At 45.3% G+C, this 24,983-nt stretch overlaps 1 protein-coding gene across 1 annotated transcript in view; it reads right to left on the reverse strand.

Moving 5' to 3' along the window:
- Positions 1 to 348: 348 nt before the first annotated feature.
- Positions 349 to 24,983, reverse strand: part of LOC124965036 (stimulated by retinoic acid gene 6 protein-like) — a 45,481-nt gene continuing 20,846 nt past the window's right edge. The window contains exons 6-19 of the mRNA XM_047525860.1: positions 24,142 to 24,262; positions 22,096 to 22,141; positions 21,061 to 21,189; positions 19,228 to 19,298; positions 18,052 to 18,163; positions 15,285 to 15,438; positions 9,990 to 10,065; positions 7,635 to 7,716; positions 7,443 to 7,491; positions 6,941 to 7,058; positions 5,844 to 5,963; positions 4,193 to 4,356; positions 3,322 to 3,468; positions 349 to 2,743 (exon numbers count right to left, since the gene is read on the reverse strand). Coding sequence (XP_047381816.1) covers positions 2,595 to 2,743; positions 3,322 to 3,468; positions 4,193 to 4,356; positions 5,844 to 5,963; positions 6,941 to 7,058; positions 7,443 to 7,491; positions 7,635 to 7,716; positions 9,990 to 10,065; positions 15,285 to 15,438; positions 18,052 to 18,163; positions 19,228 to 19,298; positions 21,061 to 21,189; positions 22,096 to 22,141; positions 24,142 to 24,262 — 1,538 coding nt within the window. The 3' untranslated portion in view covers positions 349 to 2,594. The remainder of the gene's footprint in view (positions 2,744 to 3,321; positions 3,469 to 4,192; positions 4,357 to 5,843; positions 5,964 to 6,940; positions 7,059 to 7,442; positions 7,492 to 7,634; positions 7,717 to 9,989; positions 10,066 to 15,284; positions 15,439 to 18,051; positions 18,164 to 19,227; positions 19,299 to 21,060; positions 21,190 to 22,095; positions 22,142 to 24,141; positions 24,263 to 24,983) is intronic.

Raw genomic sequence — 24,983 nt, forward strand, 5'->3', positions numbered from 1 at the left:
ACTGAGATTTCTGAAAAGGTTAGATTCGAGATATAAATCTAGACCCTGCAATTCAAAAGTCTTGAACTAACTAACCACTGTGCCACCTGGCTTTGTGACTAACCAGAAAAAAAAAAAAATTCTTTGTCCAACTGATAGAACCTGCACATATCAAACATAACAAACATACCTAAAAGCACAGAACTTGGATGTGTACACCTCAATCGATTATCTGAAAGGAACCAGGAGCCACAGAAATAGAACATTACCAACCCTCCAGCAGCCCTCCTATGGACCCTCTCCAGTCACTGCCCTGTCTTTCTCAAGGTCATCAAATATTTTAACACAAGGTGGTTTTTCTTTTTAAAAATGTTTATTTAAACGGAATCACACAGATTAGACTCTTTTATGTTGCACTTCTTTCATTATGTTTGTGAGTTCCATACATTTTTAAATATGTTTATTTCTGTATTGTATTCCATTATTTAAAAACATAGTCCATTTTGTTTATCCTTTCTAGGATTGAATCACATTGGTTTTTTTCAATTTGGGAATATATCTATAATGCTGCTCTGATCTTTCTTTTGCATGGTGAACATATGTCGGCATTTCTCTTGGTTATATACTTAAGATTGGAATTGTTGGGTCATAGTCTGTACATGTATATCTTTAGGAGAAACCATTAAATAATTTTTTTAAGTGGTTGTAACAGTTTTCACAAACCACAGTGCATGAGAGTTCCTGTGGCTCTGAATCCCCATCAACACTTGATAGTGTCACCAGTTTTCATTGTTAGCCATTATGTGGTGGTATAACAGTATGGTTTTGTGTTTTACTGACAAGTTACAATATGAAGCACCTTTTCTTAAACTTGTTAGCCATGTGGTTGTCTTTCTGTGAAATGACATCTGTTTAAGTCAGCTTCCTGTTACTACAACAACAAAATATCTGAAATAATTAACTTATAAAGAGCAGAGGTTTATTTTGGCTCATGGTTATAGAGGTTCCAGTTCACAATCAAGTGACCCACTGCCTTGGGCCTCTAATGAACAACATGGTAGGAGCAAATGTAAAGCAAAACCGCTCACTCCATCAGTCAAGAAACAGGGAGAAGAGACCCAGGTCCCACAGTCCCCTTGGAAGGCACACCCCAGATGACCTAAGGACTACCCACTAGGCCTCACCTCCTAAAGTGTCCACCAAAGATGCCACTCTGGAGACCAAGGCTTTAACACGTGAACCTTTGGGAGACATTACCCGTATTCAAGTCATAGCAACATCCAATGTCAAGTCAAGTCTTTTGCTTTAAAGAGTTTAGGATAAGACAGAGACTAACTTTAGAGTGTGTATATTTATTAACTCAACTTATTCTCAAAATAATGTGGGGTGTTATTACCTTAGAGGGTTTCTTTTTATAGATGAGAAAAGTGAATGGAGAAAGGCAAAGTAATTTGACCAGTGTCAAACAGCTTCTAAGGGTCATATGGGGGGGTCCTAGTTTTGTTTCTAAATGCAGAATGGCAAAGCTTGGTTGAAGAGATTAAGCTAAAAGAGATAACTCTGGCAAACATACCTAGCCATAAGACTGAGTTTATATCAAGTACTTAATAATGATAACCAAATTACAATCACTCTGGGACTCATGAGGTGGATGGGGATTTTCCTCTACAATGTTGGTGGGGCCCTCATGGCACTTTCCCAGGCTCATGAGGGACTTTGAACAAACTTTACACAGGTCTTGGGTCATCCCAGGCTTTATGCTTGAGCATTAAAAATTTGGGTACATACTGGACTCTGCACAAGAACAAATGCCCAGGTCTCCCAACTGGCATTTGTGTGTCGTTGGAGTGGTCCTAACCAGCCATGGCACCCCACACCCTCACATGCTTCAGGGTTCATCCTCATCAAAAACACTGGGGCTGGTCTGCTTATTGTCCCCTGCCTGGAATGCCTGCCTCGCCTGCCTCTGCTTCATCAGACAGGTAGTTTTCCTAGGTGATCCCACCCTTGTCAGAGAGTCTGAGCATCTTCTCTGTGAGCCAGGCCCAGGTCAGCTCTGATCTACTCCTCAACCCAGCAGCCGTGGGACAGTGTGCCTGCTCATCTTCCCAGCTTGGGGGCTGGATGGGTTTCCTTCTCTCCCACCACCCTAGAGCCTGGAAAGAAGAAAGCAATGAGGACCCCATTGGATCAAGGACCACACTCTGTTCTAGAAAAACAGAGTTTCTGATGTAAACATTTTACCACCTTCTTCAGTGACAAAGTTCTGCCTTGGAGTCAAACTTTGTGCTTCTTAACAGGTAACTTCCCAAGACTGCCTATTAATACAGATCGTAGAAGAATCAGTGGATAAAGTTTGCTCAACAAACTTTTCTTTAGTTTTTTATCTTTTTTTTTTTTTTTTTTTTTTTTTTGCTAAAAGAGAAAAATAGTTCTGAGACTTCGACTCTCAACCCAGGTGGCCATCCCACAAGTGGTCAATGCTGTCTGCCATCTGTGTGGACAGTGCCTGTACCATCCTCTCCCATCCCAGGGAACAGCTGCTGGTTAGACTGAGCCTTCTCTCAGGCGAAGATGGCCTGATCTGGCCTTGGAGCAGATGTTTGTGGCCAGCATCAGCTCTCTGAGCATGTCAGGCAGAATCTGGGTAATTCCCAGGAACCATGCCCTGATTTTGATTTTCTGAGCATGACGAGTCTGGGGTTGTTGATCAGGGTCTGCAGCAGGAACCACCTTGTTCTGGACCTAGCTGAGATGCGGGGACCTAGGATAGAATCAGAGCAGATGGACTAGCGCATGGGAGGTACTTGGTTAGAAGTTTTCCCTGGTTCTCAAAGGGTTTTGGGAGAGCTGCCTTGGGCGTGTGAGGTATGGTAAGGGAGCTGGTTTGGGACGTGGGTGGACTCGAGGGAGGTGAGCTGTCACATCGTCCTGGATACCCGCAGAGTTTGAATAGCAATGAACATACAGGGGAGCCCTAGAGCACTTGAGAGAAATCCAGACCCGGATAATCAAAACGGAAGCCCACCTTGGCAGGCATCTGGCAGGTAGCCTGGAATATGGGTTGGAATTGCAAACAAATGGGATCTGGAAGACTCTGCTAGCAGATCTAAAGCTCACAATTGTGGCAGTCAGTCAGCAGGACAAGGACGTAAAGCTTGAGTGGGTTCCCTAGTCAGCTGAGCTTCCCAAGCTCCCTGGTTGAAGGACACCCAGGACACAGAGTGTAGAGAAAGAACGGCAGGAAAGAGGGAATGTGGAGCATCTCAGGGACCCCAGGGAGCCTTTGGGTGTTCATTTCCTGCTCTTTGAACTCAGTGTGGTTTAAGCAGGAGGCATTACCGGCTGATTGGTCTAGGCACCAGTATCTGACGGACTTCTTCAGCTTCCTCTCCCTGTGGCTTGTGATCAGGAGGTGGCAAAAGCTGACCAGCACGGGGTTGGTGTGATAATGGTCCATGTACAGCATGCCGATCCATGCGCTGAACCCTGAAACCCAGAAGCAGGTCAGGCCAGGCAGTACCGCCCAGCATGGCCCAGTTTGTGATTTTTATGATAAGTTCCAGGGGTGCCTGAGTCTTTGCTGAGAATCTAGAGAATGAGGTATAAAGATCTGAAAGGTTGCTTTGAGATCATATTCTAATCTGTTCATTTTAGGGAGAACTGGAAGTTCCAAGAGACTAGCAGCAGCCTCAGCAACAACCGAGAAAGCCTCAGTTACAGACACTGAACGGCAGAGGGACCCAGCAATCGTGGCCTAAGGGCAGAACAAAAACTTGCACTTCTTCAGGAATGGCTTTGATTTGGGAGTGTCAAACTGAACAGAACATTTTCTTAACAAAATAAGTTCCGATGAACAACATTACTGATTCTGAGATGTGTTCTTTCTCAAATTTTTCAGATCTGTGTAATCATAAATTAACTTCTTGCTGCTCAGAAAGAATTTTGATTACCTCGGTCTATCCTTCCCTTATACCTGAAAGGCCTGCTGAATAGGCAGGACTGAATAGCCTTGAACTCCCTCTGACCATCGGGCAGAATGTGTTTCTATTGCTCAGGTTTATAGTCTCCTATAAACTGAAGATAAACTGAGTGTAAGTTCAGGTGTGAACTCCAGGCTGCTCATACCTGTCTTGTCTTCCCAAGCAGCCATCATGAAGCTGCAAGTCCAGCCCTCCCCAGAGGAGGTGGCCAGTAGGAGCTGGTCACTCACCCATGTCTGCTCCCTCATAGCCACTCTGCATGATGGTCCTGTCAATGCGCGCAATCAGCCACGTGCCCAGGATGCAACTGATGAGCAACCTGGAGAGGCAGGCACCCAGGCCCAGCAGCACGTTGTAGAAGAACAGGAAGTAGTTGAAGTTGTGGAAGGCTTTCCTGCAGACAGAGGCAAGATGGCTAGGCAGGTGGGCTCTGGAGTCCGCCATACCTGGCACCAAAGCCTGAGGGCTGGGGTTGTAGCTCAGGAGTAGGGCACTAGCTGAGCATGCATGAAGCCCTGGGTTCAGTCTCCAGCACTGAAGAACAAAATCCTATGCCTTTGTCTCCTAACCTCGTGATCTCATGCTGTGCTGTAGGGGAAGCTGAGAACCAGCACAGGACAGTGCAGAGGGTGCAGAACAGAGCCCAGGACAAATGTTGGGGGGGGGGGACTGTACTTGTTTTGTGTGATCCTTAGGGTTGGAGGCTCCTTGTATGACAAGAAATCTCATGGTACTGGAGTTGGTGCAGGGGTTGTACCAGCTGGTGGGGCTTCCCCACTGTCTGTTGCAACTAGTACCTGCCCCAGCTGGACCTGTTCCCAGTCACCCCGAAGAAATTTCCTAAAGGGCCCCTGGATCACATGGTTCCTGTCACCTCTAAGATAAAACCCAGATTTTGCATTCTGAGTGTCAGGTCCCCCTCAGAGAGTTCATCTCTTGGTCTTGTCGTTTTGTGTCTCCTTCCTGTCCCACATCATCTAAAACCCCTGTACAGTGACCACTTTAGATCCTCACTCTTCTGATGTACCCTGCCTTCTGGGTCTCCCTGCCTTCATCCATGCTTCGGCAGCTGCTGGCATGCCCTCCCCTGGGCATGCTACCGTCCTGCTCAAACTTCCCATCCGTGGTGCAAGTGGCACCTTCCCTGCCCCTCCATCCCAGCCTCTCCTCCTCCACCCCAGCTTCTCCTCCTCCACCCCAGCTTCTCCTCCTCCAGCCCAGCCTCTCCTCCTCCACCCCAGCTTCTCCTCCTCCACCCCAGCTTCTCCTCCTCCACCCCAGCTTCTCCTCCTCCAGCCCAGCCTCTCCTCCTCCACCCCAGCTTTTCCTCCTCCACCCCAGCTTCTCCTCCTCCACCCCAGCTTCTCCTCCTCCACCCCAGCTTTTCCTCCTCCACCCCAGCCTCTCCTCCATCATCCATGTTTCTCTAGTGATCCTTTCACACCCTCTGGGGTCTGCTGCCCCTGTCCGCGAGCCTGCCCACTCTGATGGGCCGTGAACTTCTCCTAGGCAGGTGGTGTCAGGATTATCTATCCTCAGTGCCCAGTTTTCCCCAAAGAATGTATGAATTAGCAAGGGTCACCAGGAGCTGGACACTCTTGATCCAGGTCCACACTTGAACACATTTTAACCTTACAGCACATCGTTAAGAAAGGCAAAATGATCTGTAAATGGGAAACCGAGGTTCAGAGATGTTTAGTAAGCTCCCTCGGTCACAGGGCTCCTAGGGGTGAGCCTGGACTGGGAGCCCGGCATTCTGACTACAGAGCTCAGCTCTGCCCCCCACAGAGTATAGAGAGGCCCTGGAACCCGCTAAGGTGAAGAGGAAGGACGGAGAGACAGCCAAAGCCTGGCCATGTCCCAATCCCTCTTCGTCCTCACCGGTTGTTGAGAGCCAAGGGCTTCTGCTGGTCATCTGGGCCCAGCTTGGGCTGCAGGAAGAAGCTGGCCGCAATCCACACCTGCAGGATCATGAGGCCCACGACGATGGAGATGGTGAGGCTGCAACACAGGGCGGCAGCCTGAGGCGGCCTTCCTGCTCTCCCAGGCCCTCCTCGCACGCCCGGTGACAGGAAGGAGAGCAACGCCGGCCCCGGGCGTGAGCTCCGCGTTCATGATCGGGGAGCGTTCCCACGCCCACCGTGCTGTGAGACCCTGGCTCACACGTGGGAGCAGACTTTACCAAGGCCCACGGCTACATCTTCTGGCTCCAGATCACAGCCCATGATTCTCACTGATGTCCCTTCTTACCAGGAGTGGCAGCCGGTGAGCGGCTTGACGGTTTGGGAACGAGAGAAAGAAATGGGGTTTGGGAAGAGCCTGAGAAGCTGTGGGAGAGTGCACAGGGTGGGCTCCAGCCCAGACTCACACAGGCTGTAGGCAGGGAGGTGTCACAGGCCATGTTGACACCCCTGAGTGGCAGTGTGGGGCCATGGTTAGAAGCCTTTGGTTTCAGATTGCCTGGTCCCGGTGCTGTGTCCTCCCTCTCTTTGGACAAAGTGCTTGGTCACTCTGTGCCTGTTTTCTGGTCTGTTGTATAAGCACCAAACTCATAGAGCTGACATGAGGAAAGACGCATAGTAAATGCTCAAGGATACCAGCATTCACTGTTTTCCAGATGGGTAAACCGAGGCTCAGAGAAGGAGAGTCATTTAGCCCAAGTCACACAGCACATCCAAAAGTTTAGCCAGGATTATATTATTCCCTGCCTCCTTCCATCACACAATCCTGCCTCCTCTCACTTCACCTCCTTACAACTCAGTTTTCCCATGTGGAAAATGGACATTCTCTCTCTCTCTCTCTCACACACACACACACTCACACGCACATTTATAAGGGTTCCTTGTAATGGTGGGAGAGGAAGCCTTTTTCAAACTGGAAGTTTCCCCTCCCAGTGAGCTGGGGCGGGGGCTCAAGGTCATGGACCCAGGGATTGCTCCCAGGACTCAGCGAGGTCAGGCCACCCACTCAGCACTTACATCCCAACGCCCAGCCCTCGGAGCATCTCCAGGCCCCTGTGGTGGGTGACAGGAAGCACCAGGCCGTACATGATCATCAGGCCACACAGGCTCTGCATCACATGGATGATGAGGTAGCCTGGGGACAAGGCAGTAAAGGTCACTTGGGGACCTTCACCATCAGCCTCTGCATCTTCTCTGCAGTCCACCAGAGGCCTGGCATGTTTGCTGATGCTATTTCTTCTGCCTGGAATGGCCGCCCCCGTCTTCCCGCTCTTCACCTTGCACCTGGCCAGGTGCAATTCAAATGCTGACTCCCCTAGAATGCTGCCCTGGCTGTGGTCCGTCACTTCCACACCTTAGCATGCCTGGCCTGTGAGCTCAAGACAGGTGGGGAGGGTGACGGGGTGATGTGTCAGGTGTGGCTTCTCCCCCATCCCGAAGGTCCCTGGAGGGCAGAAGCTAGGGCTGCTTGCCACTCATCCAGGGAGTTGGGTTGCACCAGCCATGGGATGGCACTTACCCCACAGAATATAAGCTATCTGCCAGCCAGAGTACCTTGCGATGGCCACCTGAGATTTAGAAGGAAAAGAGTGGCCTCAGAGCAGCAGAGAAACTTGGTTCCCTCTGTCACCCATGCCAGCACCCCTGTCTCTGAGGTTCACCCACAACCCAAAGAGGCAGGTTTGGGTTCACGGCTTCGTCTCAGACTTACCACACTCGCTGTCGGGGACGGATTGTGGAACCTCAAAGGGAGAAAGTGCTTATTTCCTGCCCACAGCCTCTTCATGTGCTTTCTGGAGAAAAAGTGTGGAATTAAGTAATGTCCATAGCTAGGGCTCCTGAGCTCCATGGGCGCAAACAGCATAACCGATAGAAAGGGGGTCGGGTGGCCTGGACTCCGCTCCGTTTGCGACAGCTCACGGCTCAGTTCTGATTTGCCTTCCAAACTGAAATGTTTAATGTATTTTGCAAAGATATTTTACATTGCCTGAGTCCTAAAGGCAACTGAATCCGATAGACGGGATCGCATGTGACTTTTGTTTCCTTCGCTTTGCTGTCTTTGGTGTCTGATTCTGCTACGAGGCGTGTGATACTCAGGTAAGGGGATTCAAAGATCAGGCGAGAACAGAGCACCGATGTTGTTGGTGGCCCACCCGGACAGCACCACAAAGGGAAATCAGAACCGCAGCCCGCACAGTCCCACCCCAGCACGTCTCTGCTTCCCGTCCCACGTCCTCCTCTAGTCAGTGACCCTGCACATAAAGGTCAGGTTGACAGCGTCACGTCACATTCCCGGTCCACATGTGCATTTGTGGGCTGCTTTTTTTTTCTACTTAACATCCTACCACCAGCATTTTCCCAGGCTTTTTTTTTTTTTCCACATTTCATGGCCACTAAGTTAAGAAATTCTTAGAATTAAAAAAAAGAATATAAGTATCTCATCAATAATTCCTATAAGTATTACGTTTTGAAATGAGACTTTAGGCTACCCTGAGATAAATAAAATATACTCCTAAATATATTATGTAACCAGACTCTTTTTACTTTTTTAACAGTGGTTACCAGAAATTTCCAATTTGCATGCATAACTTTCATTATGTTTCTTTCTCTCTCTCTTTTTTTGGCAGCACTGGAGTTTGGCGCTACCGCCAGCACACACACACACACACACACACACACACACACACACACACATACACAGCATATATTTGCATAAGAAATTTCTGGAAAGATACACAGAAGAGTTAATGGAGATATCTGGAGGCAAGAAGTTAGGAATCCAAGAGTGAGGAAGACTTACTGAATGTTCTTTACGTGTCTGCATGTGGGTTAGCATAATGCCAAGAACAATTAAAATGTTGACACAGTGCTAGTGCCTGGAGTATGTAGGGGGCTTTCTCACCCATATTTCCTCTGCCCCACTGTCCTGATAAGAAGGCAAGGCAAGGGTCAGCACTCCTGGAGGACAGGTGGAAGGCAAGGAGCCATCCAGACAAGAACACAGACCTCCTCTCTCCAGATGCCTTCGCCTCCCTCCTTGAAATCCACCAGTCGCTCTGCAGTGTGGCTGTCCCTGGTTGTGCTCAGAGGTCTCACTGAATATCTCCAGTCACATGCAGACCACCCACCAGGTCCAGAGAGAAGAAAGCAGAGAGAGGGAGCAAGGCAGGGCTGGGTGGAGAGTGGGGGCCCCTCACGCCAGGAGAGTACTCTTGTGGGCTCCATCTGCAAGAGACCTGTCCTTTGGGGTTTTTGGGCAGGTAAATGGGGAGAATGTAAAGACAGGATGCTTCAAAGAATTCTATGGAGGGTCTGGGGTTGTGGCTCAGTGGTAGAGCACTTACCCAGCATGTGTGAGGCACTGGGTTCGATTCTTGGCACCACATATAAATAACGGTTCATTAACAAACAACTAAAAAATATTTTTTTTAAAAAAAGTTCTCTGTTGGCCCTGTGTTTCCTTCCTGTGAGTGATAGAGACAGAGAGACAGAGAGACAAAGAATGAAAGAGAGCGAAAGGTAGCAGTATATACCAAAACTGACACCTGACACACACCTTATACATGTTTAAGGCCATCCCTTCTTCCCGTGCTGCCACTCTTGAGACTGATGCTCCTGGTCCCCTTGACCCAACCACTATCGATCTCCCTTGGGCTAGATTTACCTGCTGGGAGCCCACAGTTATCAACCTCAAATAGCAGAGTAGGTCTGACGCCCAATAGAGATGCCAGAGTGTACAAGAGATAACATCTCTGGGCCAGAAAAAGACTTAATCATCTGTTAATTGCTTAGGCATGTAATTTAATTTTGCTGAGTCAGCTTTCTCAAGCTGGAGAAATTCAAATGAGGATTAGCTTAATGCTAGTTCCTTATAGAAGTTCAAATTCATAGTTGAATTTTTTCTTCCTTTCTATCAAAAGATGTGGCTACCCCTGGACATTGTATTCAATGTAGGAATCAGGAGTGGAAGGGTATTGGGTACTGTGGGCACTGCTCAGGAGTTGTAAGAAGTCTGTCATAACATTTCTGGCTAAAGTCATACAAATGACTCCCAGAGTCCTCTTACCTGTAACAGGCCAAAATATGGAACAGATAGCTCACACTTGTGAGAGAGGCAGGCAAGATGGTTGCCACCCAAACTCCTGAAATATGAAAAGTGACATGAGAAGCCTTGAAAAACAAACTGAGAATGGAATATTCAAGAAGCAGAACCCTGTATCCAAAGGTCTAAGCAAAATCCATCATGCTTCCTTTACCTACACACTTCTTGTGTACCTAAACTTTCACTCATTTTTCTGTTTCATTTTAGCCACACACACCCTCGATGTACTTTATTTTCTTCAAAATCCTCTCCTTTGGTGTTAATATTTTTCACACTATAGTGAATAAAGGGAAGGGAAAATTATGGTGTTATGCACATCAATAGTAATATTTCCCCATCCATGGAAAATATCACTGATGTTTGACTTCCAATTGCCACTTCTGGGTTACATTGGTTACACATCAACCAGATACAAGGATAACGGGAACCAAGGGGTCTTGGCTATTCACTCATTCAACCTTCATCAAGTTTTTGACATTTGGAATCTAACTTGCTTTCAGAGAGATTCTGTGTGTTAATGAGGGAGAGATGTAGGAATCAGGAGTGGGAGGTGACTTGTTGGTTTAAAAGGTTCTGTAGAAGCTAATCCTCGATAGGTACAGAGAACAAAAGCATTTAACAAAATCCCGCATTTCTTTATGATTAAAAATACTCAGTGAACTAGGAAGAGCAGGGAACTTCCTTAGTCTGATAAAGGGCATCTGCTGAAAATCCACAGTAAGTATCATACTTCATGGTAAAAGAATGAAAGCGTTCCCTCAAACTCTGGCACTAGAAAAGCAATGTCAGCTCTTGTCAATTGTAGTCCATATTGTACTGGAGGTTGTAGCCAGTGCAATTAGTCAAGAAAAAGAAAATAAAATACATCCTGATTCAAAGGAAGAAGTAAAACTATCTCTATGCACTAATGACATGATCTCATATATAGGAAATTCAAGGAAATGCATACAAAACATTTAGTAGAACTAATAAATAAGTGTTTTGCAAAATTTGCAGTATACAAGAACATTACTTAAAAATTAATTGTATTACAATGAACAATCTGAAAATGAAGTAAGAAAACCATTGCATTTATGATAGTACCAAAAAGCATAATAAACTTAATAATAAACTTAGTAAAATAATATACAACTTGTATACTGCAAACTACAAAAGATTTTGATAGAAATTAAAGAAGACCTAAATTAATGAAAGGACATTTCATGTTCACCAATAGAATATTCATTGTTAACACTGCAATCTTCCCCAAATTGAACTATATATTCAAACTAATCTATGAAAATTGTAATGCCACTTTGCATTCATTAACGAGCTAATCCTAAAAATCATGTAACAATGAGGGGGCTCAGAATAGGCAATGTAATCTTGAGAAAGAATAAAATTACAGGATTCATGGTTCCTAATTTCAAACTTAGTACAAAACTACAGTAATGAAGGTAGTGTGGATCTGGCATAAAGATAAGCAAAAGGATCAATGGAATAGAACTGAGAATTGAAAATAAACCATCATAGCTATAGTTCATCTATTGTTAACACGGATGATAAGAAAACTCAATGGAGAAGAAATATGCTTTTCAACAAATGATGCTAGAACATCTAGCTATTTTTACACACATGCACGCACATGCACACCAATGAAGTTAAACCTATACCTCATACCACATGTAAGAATTAACGCCAGATGGATCAAAGGCCTACAGGTAAGAGCTAAAACTATAAAAGACTTCGAAGAAAAGATAAGAAAAAAAGTCTTGTGGCCTTGATTTAGGCAATGGTTTCTTAGCTGCGACACCCAAAGCACAGGTGATATAAGAAAAATAGATACGTTGGAATTTATCTAAATTGGGAATACCTTGATCCAAAACACCTCAAAAAGTGAAAAGGCAGATGGAAGGAAACCCTGGGGAATCTTACAAGGGATTTGTATATAAACTACGTGATAATGCTAACAACTCAATAGACTACCCAATCTAATTGTGGTCAAAGAATCTAAATTGACATTTCTCAAAAAATATACACAAATGGCCAATAAGTGGATATACAAATATTTAACATTGGTAGCCATTAGGGAAATGGAAAGTCAATTAATGAGATTCCATTTCATACCAACTAGATGACTACAATCAAAAAAGACAATAACTGATGTTATCAAAGATATGTGTAAGCTGGAATTCCCACATCGATAGTGCAAATATATAGTGATGTAGCAACTTTTGAAAACACTCTAACAGTTCCCCCAAAAGGCAAAACATAGAATCACCATATAATCCAGCAATTCCACTCCCAGATATATAACCAAGATATATGAAAAACTTATTTATGAATATTCATAGCACTATTACTCCAAAGAGCCAAAATGTTGAAATACCCCAATGCCCATCATCTGATGGATGAACCACTAAAATGTTCTGATCCATATAATGAAATAGTAATTGACAATAAAAAAGGAATTAAAAGGTACAAAAAATTAAAAAGTTTAGATACAGGCTATGACATGGCTTAGTCTTGTAAGCATTATGGTATGTGAAAGAAGCCAGTCATGAAAGATGACAAATAATCCCTTTTATGTAGCAGGTTCAGAATAGACAAATTCATAGAGACAGAAAAAGAATTAGTGAATGTCTAGGACAGGGAGAGCTGGTGGGTGGGAATGAGGAGTGAGAGAAAATGAATCATTATTTTTTTCTGAGGTGATAAAAATGTCCTGAATTTGACCACAGTAATTGTTGCCCATCCTTGAAAATAAAACCACTGAATTGTGCATTTAAATAACCAATTACATGGTATGTGACTTATGTCTCCAGAAAACTATTTTTTAAAAAAGAAAATAAGACATGATTTCAAGTTTCAAATGTGTCTTTGTGTCTGGCTCACTGAGACTAGGTCATTGCTATATCCCAATCCCAACTGCCCTGAGCCCCACTCCAGGGGATGTGGAGGCCATCTTGGGAGGAAGGTAGGAGGAGCCATCCACCAGGAAAGTGAGTGCAGACCTGCCCCAACTGGCAACCTAAACTTGACTTCATGGCTTCAATTCAATGCCTATATCTTCCCAGATAAAGGTGAAGAATGTCAAGCTTAAAGCCTCTTGGAGCAAGAAGGCAGCTGTCTTAAAGTTGGAAGAGACCAGGACGCAGGGAAAATATTGTGTTGATTCTCAGAAAGAATATGCATGTATATAAGAAATATTTGAAAACATGAGTCACCATGGTGATGATTTACTACTGTGCACCCAAACCAAGAAACTGAGGATCGCCTTAAAAATGTGCCATGAACAGAGCTAGAAATGGAGATTTTCAGAAATAAGACTTAGAACGGGTGCTACTGAAATTAAAGGGCAGAGTATGCTCTCTGAGTGTTATGCTCAGGGTCTCATCATGCTGAACATAAATCCACACTGAAGATGAACAAAATGTTCAAGGGCAGCAGTAAACGACAGTGCTGTGGGAGGAGCAGTACCTGCCTCAGCATCCACCTGGAACCTTCCATGACACACGTAGGTGTAAGAGAATAATTCATATCGAAGCACTCCCGCCAAGTTTTGATTCTCTTCCAGTTCATGTGTCTTAAGTGAGGGGAAGTCACTTGCCACATCTGTTTCATGACTTAAGGAACATTAGCCATCAAATATCAGAGTCCTAAAAGTTTTTGCACACCATTGAGCATGCTTCTACCTGCCCCACTCTGCAGATGAGGAAACTGAGGCCAAGAGATGGTTCCAACTTGAGTGTGTTTATCCTGACACCTTGTCCAGGAGCTTTCTCATTTGGGGATAGAAGACCCCTCTCCTCCCTCCACAGACAATGGACATGTCATTAGGATATATCATTTTCAAAGAAAGCTTTCTTTATAAGAGGAAGTGACTTCTCTGTTGCCCACAATAAAGGGACAAAGGACCTTCAAAAGGAGACAAGTAAATGGCCAATAGATATATTTTAAAATGTTTCTCACTGATTATTAGGGAAATGTAAATTAAAACCACAAGGAGATATTAATTCATACCTGTTAGATTGAATATTACCAAAAAGACAAAAGATAACAAGTGCTGGTAAGGATGTGGAGACACAGGAATTTTTGTATACTACTGGTTGGTCTGTAAATTAGTACAACCACTATGGAAAACAGTATGGAAGCTTCTCAAAAAATTAGAAATATAATGACTTTATGATATAGCTGTGCCACTACTGTGTATATATTCAAAGGAAATGAAATCAATATGTCAAAGAGACATCCTCACTCCATGTTCACTGCAGCATTATTTATAATAGCCAAGATATGGAATCAACCTAAGTGTCCATCAGCTAATGAACAGATTAAAAAAAAAAGTTGTGTGCAAATAGAATACACTTCAGTCATAAAGAAGAAGAAAATCCTGTCATCTGCAAAAACATGGATGAACCTGGAGAACATTAAGGCATATACCATGTAATCTCACATACACATGGAATCTAAAACAAGTTGACAGAAAGTAGAGAATGGTGGCTATCAGAGGTGGGCAGTGGCGGGGGAAGATCTCAGAGAGATGTTGGCCTAAGGATACAAAATCTCAGTGGAGAAAGGAAATAATCAAGAGTTTGTGTGTGTGCACACAGGAGTGGTATTGGGGATTGAATCCAGGGTCTTTTGAATTTTATTTTTTAAAAATATTTTTATATGTTGATAGACTTTTATTTTATTCATTTATTTATATGTGGTGCTAGGAATCGAACCCAGTGCCTCACACATGCGAGGTAAGTGCTTTACCACTGAGCCACAACCCCAGCCCTAAATTTTATTTTGAGGCAGTGTCTCACCAGGTTGCTGAGACTGGCCTCAAACTTAAAACCAGAGATTTATTTTTAAAAGTGACTTTCAGGCAATTTTTTTGAAAATGTTAATGAACTTTTCATGTTAGCTTAAAGAAAAGTCAAGGCTTGGTTTGTTTGGTTTTTTTCCCCCAAGTGGAAAATAAAGGAACATTTTGGTTCTTCCCACTGGAATTGAAAAAAATAGGCTATTTAAGATAAGAAAATTCTCAGGGCATGTTCAGTTCAGCCCCAAATAGATTCTAACAAAATGATCCATGGCCTGACCCCTTGTCCTTCTGGTCAACCCAGGAAGGCACAAATCAACTCTTGTACATTTTTCTCCAAGACCAGGCATCTCAGCTAGGTGATTTCAACACTAGCAGCAATACTTACAGCAAGTGTACCACCAACAGATAAAAGTCCCTGGGTTTTCCATACTGGTGGCAGGAATATTGGTAGCAGATAGTTTTACCTTTGGAGATACTGATCAGCTCCTTCACTTGCAGGATGGTTGGGGTCAGGGTCCCTGTCTGGTTCATAAAGGCGTCATAACTCTCTAGCTTGCCTTCAAACACATCCAGTTCGTCTCTCACGTACACGAACATGCAGAACTCAATGATGATGAACTGGGGACACAGAGCAAAGGTTTCGAGGTCTCACCTGAGTCTGGCTCAACATGGGAATAGCAAATGGACTCCCTTTGGTTTTGAAATCAGTCTCTTACAGGCATTTAAATTTCCAAAAGTGACCCTGGCTATTTTAAGATGAACGGAAACATGAGTTCATAGAAAACTTGCCACTCTTTTCTCACCTTACAGCACTCAACACTGGGGCCCACAAGGTCCCAAGGAACTCCTCGAACACGAATGGAATCAGAGTGACATGAATGGCTGACTTTGAGTCAGGGCGTAGGGCAAGTCCAGGATGGCTATAGTTAAGATCCCTCCCTGGGGTCCAGCCAGCTATGTTTTAGTATGTAGTCAAGGTCATAAACACCCTGATTCAGCACATGTACTCAAGGTCATAAACATCTTCTTGTGGGCTTGCACTTACTTATGTAACCTGCTGGCAATGTGCCTGCTTTGTTTGGTCTGCATATAAAAAATGCCTATGGAAGAACTGGTGGCTGGAGGCTGTAGCCGTCTCCAAATAAAGCATGTCTACTATCCCAACGGCAGCTTGCATCTTCTTTCACCTGCTTGGATCCCAAGCTGTTTCCCAGGGTCTGAGCCTCTACAGGGCAAAGGGGTGATCTTAGGGACAATTCCAACAACCTCTCCCCTTGCTCTCCTTCATTGATCTTGGGCAGGAGCCAAATAGGAGAAAGCGGTAACGTACAAAAGTGCTTACCTACCATCCTGCCTTCCTATCATTGTACCACTGCTTCTATGGCTCCTGCTGCCATTTTTCTCTGCCAACCAAATCATGTTTGTCTCTGAAAGTGGGGCCAAATGCTATCATGTACAAGAGGTATCTCAATTTAGAATAATTTACTAAACTTCCAGAGCACATTCATCTTATCCTTTTCTCTCCTTGAAAACCTCATACCGGGTTGGGGAGATAGCTCAGTCAGTAGAGTGCTTGCCTTGCAAGCACAAGGCCCTGGGTTCGATCCCCAGCACCGCCAAAAAAAAAAAAAAGAAAAGAAAACCTCATACCATGTCTTATATTCTTCTCTTAGACCATGATGCTCAATGAACACTTAAGAAATGCCATAAACTCCTAGTGGGTTATTCAATATTGCAGAGAACGCTAGTTGTCCCTGAAAATCCATTCTCCATTCTTTGAGTACAAAATTAGACCACATTTCCTAGCTTCTCTTATATTAGGTGTGGCTATATGAACAGTTCTATAAGCCAATGAAAGAGGACTGGAAGGAACATGCGATACTTCACACCTAGTCCGTGAAAATCACCTATAAGCTGGGCATAGTGGCACACACCTATAATCCCAGCAACTCAGGAGGCTGAGGCAGGAGGATTGCAAGTTAGAGGCCAGCCTCAGCAACTTAATGAGACCCTGTCTCAAAATTAAAAAAAAAAAATGTTCTGGGGAATGGGACCCAGTGGTTAAGCAGCCCTGGATTCAATGTCTGCTACCAACAAACAAACAAAACAAAAAAATTCCCGAAGGCACTTCTCCATGCTCCTTCTCTCTGTTGATGGCATGCAGATGGTGATGAGATCCTCAGGAAGGAGGGGCCCAGGATGGAAGATTCTGGGCTCCTGAGTGACCATGTGGTAGAGAACGACCTCCCCTACCTGAACACCCCCTCAGCACTGCTGTGCGGGCCAGAAACATCTCAGGTGAGTCACTGAGATTTAAGAAATTATTGGACACTTTAGCATAACCTAACTAAGACATTCACTTGAAAACTTATTCACAAGATTAATTTAAATAGGGATCATTCCAGTACATGTGAAATGAGCAAAAGACTATTGGCTTTTGCCATTTTTATTCTATTTGACATTCTCTTGACAGTCACTTTACCTCAAATAACTTTGGACCACACAAGTTTTGATTCTACACTTAATAAACACCAAAATTAGAATTATGTCGACATTTGAAAATTTTGGCAAGAGAGCACACTAAGACTTTTAAATTTTGTTCCATTTGAAATATAGAGCACCACAAAACAATTCTAGTTTATTCACTTTAATTTTTAATTCACTAAAATTAATTTGGCAGGATCAACTATTTGATATTTAAATGATTTGAATTTTGTTAACAGCACAGTTTACTGAATAGATTACATAATTATGTTTTATTTTATTTTAATTTTTGTGGTATGGGGGATTGAACCCAGGACCCCATGTGTGTTAGGCAAGCACTCTGCCATTGAGCTACATTCCCAGCCCTAATTATAAGTTTTCTTTAGGGAATCATTAATTCTACCAACTTTCCTGGGTCGAATTTTGCATATGAAATGATTTCAAATGTATTTTTTCTTCCACCAATTTTTTAGTCAATGATAATTTTCACCCCAGGGAGTTTTAACTACTATCAGTTTTATTTTGTGTGGATTGATTTTCTTAGTGGTAGTAACCTTGTGGGTAAACATGTCCTTTGGAATCAAAACAGTAGCCCTGAAGCACTGTACTGCTTTGACTTACCAAGATTCAATTTTGACCCACCTGTTCAGGAACATACTCAATGATTCCATACCTCAAAGTCCCCATAACCCCAGCCTCTGCCCTGCTCCATTTATAAAACACAAAGGAATTTTCACAGATACTTACAAGGTACAGGCAGATGAAAGCCAACACAATAGTACCAATCATTCTGCTTGGGAATTGAAAACAGGGGTCCCAATCATATACCCTGGCTTGGAACCAAGACTTTTTTCTCTCTCTGCGAATGAATAAACACCAAAAAAAGAGACATAGGTAAACAAATACCGGATTCTTCCAGAAGTAACATCATCTTCTCCTCTTTGTCTTGGAGTTTAGAGTAGAGAAAGAGCATTGGTAGTTTCCACTGTTTTCATAATCCCTTATCTTTACGAAGATTTTTTTGGTGGGGGGTGGGGGAAGCAGTAATTCACTAGTCTAAATGACTAAAATTCCTAGCCTCTTAGCAAGGAAGAGCGATCAGACTAAGTTCAAGCCAATGCAATCTGACAAGAAGTTGAGGGGGGCGGGTAATTTAGAGAGGCTGCCCAGGGGTATTTTACCAGGGGTATCTTTATCCCTTTTTATTTTTCAGTTTAAGACAGGTTCTTGCTAAATTGCTCAGAGTCTCACTAAATTGCTAAGGCTGGCCTCCAACTTAGAATCCTCCTGCCTCAGCCTCCCCAGTCACTGGGGTTACAGGTATGTTCCACTATCCCCAAGTACTATGAGACTTTTATTCACATAACTGGAAAGGAAATTTTCTCTTTCTTCTGAGCTTAAATCAGGAGAATGTAAACTTAAAAGTCTGAGAACACCACATGGAGGAAGCCCACCTACCTTTGAAGCCCATCAGTGAAAGCTTAGCTGGGAGAAGAGTGAGGGAAAGAGACCTAGTTCAGATGATATCAATAAGCCCCTGGAGGGTGTGGCACAATGGTGCAAACCTATAACCCCAGTGACTGGGGAGGCTGAGGCAGGAGGATCACAAGTTCAAAGTGAGCCTCAGCAATTCAGCGAGACCTTTTTTCAATAAAAGCGACAGGGGGCGGGGGATGTGGCTTAGTGGTTAAGTTCCCTGGTACCAAAACAAAACAAAACAAAACCCTAATAGGCCTCTGGATCTGACTCCTTCCAGATTTCTTAGCAGCGTGAACCTATTCATTTCCTGGCTATGACACTTTGGGTTGTTTTCTGTAATTAGCAAACAAGAGTCCAGGCTCCTGTGAAGCCATTCCACTCCTCCCAGGGCCCTTCCCGCCGGGGCTCATGGGTGAACCTCGGGGTGAACAGAGGCCGGCTTACTGTGGGCAGGCCTTCCTCAGGAGCTGCTTGACGTGCTTGGCCTGGTGGACTTCCAGTAGGGGCTTTTCTTCCTGTGGGAAAGAACACAGGAAGGCCCCTTTCTTGTTAGGGTTTTGGACTCCGAGGGGCTAGCCTTTCTGGGGGCAGGGATTTGGGCATGAGATTTAGCCTCATTTCTTGGAGGGCTACATCAGCTTCCTGTTGATCAGGCACTCACTGTCCTTGACTCTCCCGCCCCCTGACTATGCCAGCAACCATTTCATAGCACTGATTTCCCAGAGAAACTTGGTAATTTTCCATCACAGTTCAAGCCTTGAACCAAGAAAGACACACCCCAAATGCTAACACTCATTGTTGGCGAAGAGGAAATTCTTTTGCTCATGGCTTCCATTTTTAGCATTAGAAAAAAGAAATTTTACTAGTATATTTGGAAATGTTTTCTCCAAGTGCAATGAGCTTTCCACAATTGTAACTTATTTTTTTCTACATATTGGATGTGTACGTTTTCTGTGGAGTAGCATCCCAAAGATCTGGGTAGGATCCTGACTGGAGACTTACTATGTATGTGCCTCAGACAAACTATGTCTCTACCCTTTGGTCCCCAATTAGCAAATGGAAAAAAATAAGACCTTCCAGAAGTTCATGGTGGGGACTCAGGAAAACACTCTCTGTAAAGCACTTGTACAATGCCTGTCCAGGAAAAGCCCCCAACTGGTGACAGTTATTTTCCTCAGAATGAAAGAAAAATTTCCTTTTTTTAAAAAAATCAATCTTTAACAAAAGCATCCAAAATGACCTTTTTACTATACAGAAAAAAAGTTTATATTGAGATAAATTTTATATTTTAGAAAAGCACCTTACCAGCAATTCTATTTAAGGGGAATACAGGAAGACCTAACTTCCATATTCAAATATGAAACATTTTGAAGCTCTTTGTAATAATCGAAATGTCTTCATGTCATTTCTTTTTTGTTCTGTTTTTAAGCATCTGCAGAGCACATCATCTCTATTTCTCATCTTGCAGCTATCCGGAAACACTCTGGTTCTCCCTCCTTCAAGATACAATACATAATAGGATTGTGTCTTCTCACCTGCTTGAAGGTGTGTGTGACCAAAGGATGACTTTGTACGAAAATGTCTGAATGGCAAGTGACATCACGGTGGAGGCTTTAAAAGTTAGTGCAGTTGACACCACATTTTCTTACCCTGTGCTGTGTTCTGAGTGATGGTTGCTCCATCATCCTGGGTCACAGAATGAGGAGAACATAGAAGAAAATCCTCAGCACACCTTTGATGGACAGGTAGCAATAGTGAGACATGAGTCCTTATTGTTTTAAGCTACTGATATTTGGAGGCTTGTTTGTTACTACAGCATAACCTAGCTTGTCCTGACTGCCACATATTCATTTTGAAAAGATAACCAAAGGACAAGAAAAATTCAAGTTTAATAAAACAAACCATTCACAACTCCTTCAAACTCAGGAGATGCAAAAGACTAAAGCTGCAGCAAATGAGTCCTAGGTGTCACTGGAAACCCCCAAGTTCTGATTCAACAGGAAGGTGTGGGGAGAGAAGAGGACCTATCCTAACCCCAGCATGACTCCAAGCCAGACAGACTGTGTATGACAGGGGTTAAGACAGAGGCTCCCTAGTCCCACTGTCTGGGTTCCCATTCTGGCTCTGCCATATATTGGCTGGGTGACCTCAGGCAACTCAACTCACCTCTCTGGGTCCAAGTTTTTGAATTCAGAAAGTGAGAAGTTCTGAGAGTACCTATGTCCTGAGGCTGCTGTCAGGATTAAACCTGTGGGGACACACGGTGAATATACTCACCGCCTGGGGTTCCCAGCCCAGGTGGGCCCTCAGAGCCTTGACAAACAAGTGCAGGAAGCGGCCAAGCAAGAAAGCCAGGCACAGCAGTGAGGGCCAGTTGAACAGCAGGGCCTCGTACCTCCCCACAAACTGCAAGGGAAGCAGAACACAGGGTGCGGGCTGTAGCTGCACGGCTAGGCCACCAGGCGGAGCTGTGAATAGAGCGCGCCTGCCCAGCCAGCTCCCACCTGGGCCCGCCCGCTCCGCGCTCCGCGCTCCGGAGTCCGCAGCCAATGCCCGCGGTCCCGCCCGCCCGCCACGCTCAGAGTGAGCGCAGACTTGGAATCCAGCAGCTCGCCATGCGGGTCTTTCCACCCCGGTTTTGTTTTATGAAAACAGTATTTGTGACTTCTTTTTTTTTTTTTTCCTGATTAGGTAACTAAATGCTCTTTTTGAAAAATATAGGACACTCAGAGGCAGGTAGCCCGATGAAAGGAGGAGGTGGGAAGGGCGAGAGGAAGAGGGAGGGAGGTGCGGCAGCCTTCTTGCTTCTTGCTCCTTTTCTGGGCTCCAGGGCTAAAGACATGACCAGCTTCCACCAACTCTGAGAAGGACAGCCCGTGGCCAAACTGGAAGGGTTCTCCTAGTCTAATTCTCCCATTTTATAGACAGAGAAACTGAGGCTACATGGTTTGGAAAGAAATAGGTTTTGGAATCAGCCAGATCTGGCCTCAATTCCCAACTCCGCTGCTTCCTATGAGTTACATAATATGCTGGGGACTCAGTTTCCTCACCTGTAAATAGGTTTGATGAACTTCCCCACCTGGTGGGGCTGCTATGAAGACCAAATGAGAGAACACCTGCCTGTGAACCCTGATGACCCCTTGAGGAACTTAAGGTGCTACACAAATGGAAGCAGCACGAGGGGCTCCAACTTCCCTTTTGTGCACATGAGGAAGCAGAGGCCCAGAGAGTGACAGGCTTGTCCAAGGTCACACAGCAGGTAGGCCGTGATGATGTGACTGAACACCCTGAACTCAGGTCAACAGTACTTACCTGCCCATGGGGACACTGTGAGATTCGAACAATGGTGACAACAAACCTGTAGGAACAGAAACAGGATTTGGGGCACCGGGTTACCTCCCAGCACAGCCCCACAAGCAGCTCCTGTGAAAACAGCCCAGACTTGCCTCCCCCTCCTTGCCCCCTCGGGAGGGCTGGTGCCTGGACCTCATGTATGTCCCTCCCCTTCAGGCACCCTGTGGTGGCAAAGCAGTGCACACTGAATCCATCTCATGGGTCGTGATGGAGGACACCCTCTCAGAATGCACGTGGGCAGAGCAGGAAGACGTAGGGCCTGGTCCTGCCCCCAGCCTTCAGGAGGTCATCCAGAGTTGGCAAGGGATCATCCAGGTCATGCACAGATGCGGACCCAGGTCTCCCAACTCTGCAGCTGAGGCCCTTTCTGCCTCTCCATGGCCTTGTCTGTCAACCTGGCTCTGAGGTTGTGAGCCTCACTGGTCAAGTTCAAGGTCTGGTCCTACCCCCATGGCCGCCAAGCTGCTGAGTGATCCCCAAGGCCTTGTTCCTTCCTTGTCCGAAGTTTGCCACAGGCTAATGGACGAGATAACTCTACATCAACCCCTGGAAACCCTCAATCTAACTTTCTAAGAAGCACATCACTGACAAACTTGGAATTGTCGCCCCTGGTAGGCCAGTTGCTTATGAGAGCCTGCCGGCCACCCCTGGTCGATAGGCCTGAGGACCTGCCCCCTAGAAAACACTGGATGGGGAGCAGGCTTGGAGGGGCATGGAGGAAAGCAAATGAGCCTCACCCCAGGGACTAGAGAATCATTGTTGGGGTTACTCGGGCACAAATGTTCCCTGGTGCTGCTCTGTGCCAGTCTGGTGCCCAGAGCTGAGGGCACAGAGCTCAAAAGGAAGGCGAAGCAGCTGGGTGTCTGGTGGGAGCCACTGTCCACGGAGCAGGAGTTTATATCTATCACTGGACCAGGTGGAGGGACGATGCTCCACACCCAGAATAGGAGCATGCAGACCAAGAGGCCAGAACACGTGGTCCCATGGATCTGTCTGGTTTTCCAGAGAATTCCCTGGCTCATAGTGGGCATGTAAAGAATGGTTGTTGAGTGAATCGATGCAGGAATGTGGGAGTGTGGTCTTGTAGGGTGGAGGGGTGTGCTAGACACTATTGGGAACTGGAGAGGAAGGAAGAGGCCAGGCTGCCATGTCCCCGAGTGTCAAGCAAGGGTACGTGAACTTTCTCTGAGGATCCTGAGACCAGTCGTGATGGTGTTGAAGAGAAGCATTGAATGGGGTTCTTGTTTTCCCCAATGGAACCCTGGGCAGCTTACAGAAATGAACGTTCCTTAATGGACATGGAGAGTTAAAAAAATCCCTGAGATAATGAGTAAAAATGAAGGCCATGTACTGACAGCTTTCATTTCCCAAGACAAATGTTTTCCAGATGCTGGTTGCGGGCAGAGAGGAGGTATTTTATCACCCTCAAAAGAAACGGTCTCTAGGAGGCATTACTCTCCTCCAGAGTAAATCCTCTTCAGACCCTGTCCGCAGACCTTGACCAAAAGGCCCACATTCCTGAGTGTCCAAGCAAACGGATTTATGTTCACTGGACCACCCCTCAAAATAACCTACATAAATCCAGTCCCTTTCTTTGTTCGGAGGCTCACTTTCCACCAGGAAACTGAGTTCCACGATGCCTTTTGATCCCTGCATCCCCGTTCCTGTGTGAGACTCCATTCCTGAATAAAAGAGCTGATTCATGGAGTTTGCATTTGTCCAGGTCCCTCTCCTTTTTGTGCTAACATTCCTAAATCCCTGACTTCTGGGAATATTCTAATAATGAGCAGCCCTAGGTGAGGCAGACAGAAGACTGCCCTGACCTTTGGAAGCATCAAGTGCATCCCAAGAAGGGGCTCACAATGGGACGCGTCACCCCTTGCCCACCCTGGGTCTCAGTTCTGGGCAAAGGTATCCTTCAAGGGTTGCTCTCAGATCACCTCCAACCTCCTCTCAAGGATCAGCCATGGCCTAAGGAGTCAGGGGGTGCAGAGTCCATCTTACCAGATCAGAGAGTAGCAGAAGCCCAGGATGGAGCTGAGCAGCCGGAACTCCGACGAGAGGCAGGCAAAGAAAGGGAAGTAGGACAGGCCAACTTCGATGCCTCCAATCAGAAGCACAAAGGCTGGGAGAGACAAGGCCAGAGGCTGAGCTCCTCTCTCACCCAGGAAGGTCTGCTTGTGCAGGCCTCAAGTCAGGGGTAAGCGGAGAAGCCGCAGGTCAAGCCCAAGGATGCAGTAAACCCTTCCTGGTCCTGTTGTGTGCCAGGCCCGGGGCTTTCTAAAGAGAGAAGATCTGACGCCTGCAGGCGATTAGTTCACAGGTGGAGACAGACCACAGAAACAAGCTACCAAAAACTACTGGGAATAAAGTACCACAAGTGCATGGCCCAACAGGGAGAGGGGGTGTGCGGTGTGCACCATAGCACACTCTCTATATAAGGTAGTGATCTATGGATCCTGCCACTGCCTGGCTCTGAGATGGTCTAACAGGATCCAGGAGAATCCATTCATGCAGGATGACCTGTACCAAGTGTCTACCCTGAGCGGGGTCCTAGGAGAGGTTCTGAGGACATAAGAGGATAAGGTATCATAGCTCTCAATGTAGAACAGACTATACCACTTCTTAACAACAAAACACAAAACAAAGCTAAAAAACCAGAAAAAAATCTACATGACCTCAGTTTAGGCAAGAATTTCTTATATGACACCATAAGCATAATCCATAAAAGGAAAACTGAGTAGATTAGATTGCATCAAAATTAAAAGGGTCAGCCTTTCAAAAGCCTGTTAGGAGGATCAAAGTGCAAGCCACAGATAGATATAGATATTTGCAATTCCTATATC

The sequence above is a fragment of the Sciurus carolinensis genome, chromosome 14 (genome assembly GCF_902686445.1).
Source record: "Sciurus carolinensis chromosome 14, mSciCar1.2, whole genome shotgun sequence".
NCBI classification, from domain to species: Eukaryota; Metazoa; Chordata; class Mammalia; order Rodentia; family Sciuridae; genus Sciurus; species Sciurus carolinensis.